The 5,239-nt window shown below is 52.8% G+C and overlaps 1 protein-coding gene across 1 annotated transcript; it reads left to right on the plus strand.

The window, feature by feature from the left end:
• The first annotated feature begins 2,214 nt into the window (after positions 1-2,214).
• Positions 2,215-5,013, plus strand: LOC142591574 (uncharacterized). Its single transcript, XM_075703885.1, has 2 exons — positions 2,215-2,396; positions 3,819-5,013. Exons 1-2 carry the CDS (start codon positions 2,215-2,217, stop codon positions 5,011-5,013), a joined length of 1,377 nt encoding a protein of 458 aa, XP_075560000.1.
• Positions 5,014-5,239: the final 226 nt, after the last annotated feature.

Genomic DNA, 5,239 nt, shown 5'->3' on the forward strand with positions numbered 1-5,239 from the left:
CGAGAGCATTGCTTGACTCATTGTGCGACCCCGCCGTCATCAGAAAGCCCTGGCAGAAAAACCGCACACAAGTTACGTCATCTTCATTTGACCAAATGAGAAAAGTGGCCACAGTGAGGATTAGATCCTCTGCCCCACTGCCGCTGCTACCGCTCCGTAGCCGAGCGTGCTCCCGACAACGCCACCATTGCATTGCGCCATCACAGCAACAAGCGACTAGATGAATTTCTTCGAATCAGAGCTCGAAGATATTGGTCTCTGCCTGGAGGTGGATTCACTAGATGGCAGGGCCAACCACTCGCCCTGCCTTTCGCATTGTCCGGATCCCGCAGACACCGTCGCCGGAGCCCGTGGTCGACACTAGCGGGATGCAACGTGCTTCAGGTACCCCTCAGATGACGACTACGATATCTCCCCCGAGTACGAGGTAATGTTCGCCTACAAACCCGATGAAGAAATCTAGTGGCAATACCATGAAGCCGCTGAGAAAACTACTGTCACCTTTCGGCACAGTGGTGTCATGGCGCTGAAAAGTGGAGTCGTCGAGAAAGAAGACTTCACGCAATGTGCATGAAGCACTAATTTAATGAGAACTTCGCATATAAAACTGATCTAATGGATCGCAATATTGCCGGTTTGTCCCCATGCGTTATTGAGACGTCATAAGCAGCAACATTACATTCTCAAACACAACGCAGCAACACTAAGCTCTGCGACAAATGAGCTCATGGCGATACCTTTACTTGTGTGCGACTGTAGACTGGACAATGGCTACCGCAATATTAAAATTCACTGCGCCATATTGTTGGTGTGCATCCGTGTAGGTTAGCACAATAGTACTAACTGCTAACAAGTACTATTTTAAAATGCTAATCTCGATTGTGTTTATAGGCTGCTGTTCTTAGGGCAGTGTTATCAGTACGGGAAAAGTAAATAGCAGTCTGAGCAGACGAAGTGACTGCGACCCAGAACGCTATTTTTCTAGCTCAGCTATTTTCGAATGCAGCAAGCTGCCATGAGCGTGCTGGTATCAAGCTTCAAGGTGGGAAATGATTTTTCGCTACTTTAGAAAGCACTTCCGCCCGAGCAACGCCGACGCCACATTCAGACGCCTGGAAGCAAGCCTAGGCGAGCTACCGCCCGCCAGGCCTAACAATACCGAAGCCCTACGAATCAATTTTTCGCCAAGCATGGAGGTCCAGGTCGAAGGAGCGAAGATGTCTCCCGAGGAATTCGGTGAAGATGCCCGCTGGTGCATGATCGGCTCCTAAAGCTGCTCCGGCCCCACCGCATCGCGGGATAGACCTAAGAACGAAGCCTACTCCCGCACCTGTGAGGGATACGGTCGACAACCGCTACGACGCCCGAGGAACGTAAAACAACAAATACTCAAGGCCAGCTGAATGCCGGCTCTCCCGAGGAACGACATCAAGATCGTTGTTAGACCCAAGGGCGGCCTCAATACCGCAACGATCGGCGCAGTCAGGATTGCGTCAGCTATATACCGGGCTGCAGGAGTGTCCTATCAAGACGCCTGCGAAGACACCGTCTGTCCCAACACCCACCAAAACATCGTCGTTATCAGCAGACCCAGAAGCACGAACGCAGAAAAATACAGGAAGCTCGAGGTCATCAGGATCGGCGACCGCGAATACGAGGTCAACGCGTGTGAAACAGCACCCGATAATACGGCCAAGGGGGTCATCCAAGGCATACCTCTCGAAGAAGTCTCCAGTACCATCAACTCCAAGATCGTGAACGACAGGAACCTGACAGCCCTGGCAGCCAAGCGTCTTAGCAACACGACCACAGTCATCATCGCCTTCGAAGGCCTAAAAGTGCCCACTCTCTTCAGGTACGGAGGCACTCTGCTTCGCTGTTCGCCGTACAGGACGCAGGTCGACATCTGTCACCAATGCGGTAGACTGGGGCACCGTATGGACGTCTGCCCAAATCTCCAGGACAAGATCTGCAGGGGCTGCGGTGCCAAGAACCCAGACCCCTATCACCAGTGCACCCCAAACTGCCGCTTATGCGGAGGGAAACACCCTACGGTAGACAAATCCTGCCGAGCAAAGTTCATGCTGCCTTGAACGATAGGGGCGCAGAGGCTCTGTCAGGCATTTTGCCTTTACCTCTGCCCCCTACACGGAGAGAATCCGTGAAACAATAAAGAAAGAAAAAAAAGACCCCGTATATAGTCAAGAAACGAAGATGGGAAAGGAAAAGAGTCGAAGCGGAAGCAGAACTCGAGGCGGTCAAGGAATCCGGGGGAGAGCAAGCCCCCGCCCTGCAAAAGCCAAGATCCAGATCCAGAGGCCAGGCCAGGTCGAGATCGACGTCGGCTACAGGGACCCCTCATTCCCACCAGCACAGCTGGTCGAGGAGCAGAGCTCGTAGTCGCAGCCCAGGACCGGGCCGAGCCAAATCCAGATCCATCCAGGCCCTCCCAGAAAAGGTGAGCTGGGCAGACGCGGTCAAGGGTGCGCCAAAGCGCGGGGTCTACGGAGTAACTGTCTCAGAACGGCAAGTCACAAAGGACATAGACAATGAGATTATTGCAGAAATAAAACGTGGGAACGCCATGCTCAGGAGCCTAGTACAACAGCTAACCCAAGAGGCTCGCAAACTGAGAAATGTCGCGCCTCACGCGCAACCGCCTAGACCCACTCCCATCAGTACTCCTGCTCCGAGCAACAATGACGAGGAACACGACAAAGCAACCCCACTCGCGAAAAAGCGAGCCGCACAAAGCCAAGACACCAGCCGCGCCGAACAGGCGAGATCGGAAATAAAAGCCATGCTTACGGAACTACAAAGTGCAATCGGCAATCTGTCTTCCGCCATATCCGGCCTCACAACCAGGGTGGTCAACCTCGAAGAATGTGCGATGTGGGCACCGTCTCTCTCGCAATCACCACAGCCAAATATGGGAACTCATAATATAAATCCCGTAATCTCAAACGTTCTCATGGTGGCACCGGCCCCCGCGCACCGCTCCAGTTTCTCAACGGCTCCTTATTCAAGACTCCAGGATGGCCAGACACGATAAAGAGCTATTGGTCTGGCGGTGACACTGCAGAGGTATAACCGGGAAGAAACATGTCCTACAACAATACGTAAGAAACATCCAACCTAAACCCGATGTGATAATGCTACAAGAAACCGTGGGCGCGTCGGCCAACATCCCGGGCTACCACGCTTTCGTTTCTAAATTCCAAAACGATAGGGGCATCGCCGCACTAATCAGAAAGGACCTAGTACCCATAGAACATGAGTTTAAAGGCCCGCAGGCCGAGCATATAATGATAGAAATTATTCCTAACAGAACGTAAAAGAATAGCATCTTTATACTGAACATATACAGTGGCCCATCCAAAAGACGGCAGCGTTTTCTTACCTGCTGAAAAAGGCAGCCGAGCTCGCCGGCCTTTACCCGCTAATAGTGTGGGAGGGGACTTCAACGCGCCGTGCCATGCCTGGGGATACGGTCACGCCACAACCAAGGGCAAACAGTTATGGCAGGACTCGGAAGACTTGGAATGCACGCTCATCACGGATTCCAGCGCCCCAACGCGTATGGGCAATTCGGTTGCAAGAGATACCCCACCGGACTTAACAATGATCAAGAACGTCGAGATGGCTACCTGCAGAAACACCCTAGAAGGCCTAGGTAGCGACCACATGATCATGGAGATCACGATCCCCCGAGCGGGAACCACCCTCCCAGTCAAAAGCTTCAAATAGACAGACTGGGACAAGTTCCGCAAGCACCGGGATATCAGGCAGGACGACGAGTCAATCGGTGACATTGACAGATGGATCGCCGACTTGACCAGGGATGTCGGGGAGGCCACGCAAACCATCACTCCCGATTTCCTGACGGAGAAGATGGACAGTCGCCTCGCCCACCTTTGGGAAGCCAAGAAATCCATACAAACCCGATGGCAAGGCCAGCGGTTCAATCGAAAGCTGAGAAAAAAGATAGCCGACTTAAACAAACAAATCGAAGAGCACTGCAAAACCTTGAGCAAGCAACAGTGGGACGAAGTCTGCAATGCCGCGGATGGCGAACTCCACAACGGAAGTACGTGGCCACTGCTGAGGCACCTGCTGGGCGAAACCCAATGCAAATCCAAGCAAAGAGCCGACATGCAGAGATTTCTGCACAAAGAAAAAGGGGCGGCGAGCGAGAAGCAAATCGCCATGAAACTCTGCGAGCAGTACCTCCCGCAACGACCGACGGTCGAGCACGGCCGGTACACTGGCAGTCTTAGTCCGAAGTTAGATGAAGACTTCAGTGAGGCGGAAATCAGAACGGCACTCCAAGGACTCAACAGCAAGTCAGCCCCAGGACCGGACAGGGCTAACAACAAGACGTTCAAAAACCTGGACGACAAATCTGTCACCAAATTCATGGGCTACATGAACAAATGCTGGAGAGAAGGCCGCATCCAGGAGCAGTGGAAGAGGTCCAAGGCTATCCTCATACCTAAGCACGGAAAGCCGTTGAGTTTCGAGAACCTTCGCCCGATCTCTCTCACGTCGTGCGTGGGTAAGGTCTTGGAACACGCCTTCCTGAGCCGTATCAGCAGCCATCTAGAAGAGATGGAAGCCTACCCCGACACCATGATAGGCTTTCGATCCCGCCTGTCCACGCAGGACGTCATTTTACAAATGAAGAGCCAGATATTTGACGACAAGACAAGAAACACCAGAGCCATCCTAGGACTAGACCTGGAGAAAGCATTCGACAACGCCGCTCACGAGTCGATCCTTAAACAAGTGTCTAATCTGAACCTGGGGGAAAGTGCCTACAACTACGTCAGGGACCTTCTCAACGATCGCAAAGCCACCCTGACGGTTGGCGGCCTCGAGTCCGAAGAGCGAACCCAGGGAACTCCTTTTCAACTTAGTGATGCTGTGTCTCCCCAGCAAACTATGGAAAATCGAAGGAATCCACCACGCTATATACGCAGACGATATAACGATATGGGCAGACCGCGGCAGTGACGGGAAAATTGAACACGCACTGAAAACGGCCATTCACAAAGTGGAAGAGTACCTCCAAGACACGGGCCTCAAATGCTCCCCGAGCAAGTCCGAACTACTCCTTTACCGGCCCACGCGCAGAGGCATGGCACCAAAGAGCTACACGGGACCTCAGGAGTACGAGGAAATCGGCCTGTACACCGAAGACGGAAACGCAATCCGCAAAGTAAACAAGATCAAAATCCTC

The sequence above is a fragment of the Dermacentor variabilis genome, chromosome 8, assembly GCF_050947875.1.
Source record: "Dermacentor variabilis isolate Ectoservices chromosome 8, ASM5094787v1, whole genome shotgun sequence".
Classification (NCBI taxonomy): domain Eukaryota; kingdom Metazoa; phylum Arthropoda; class Arachnida; order Ixodida; family Ixodidae; genus Dermacentor; species Dermacentor variabilis.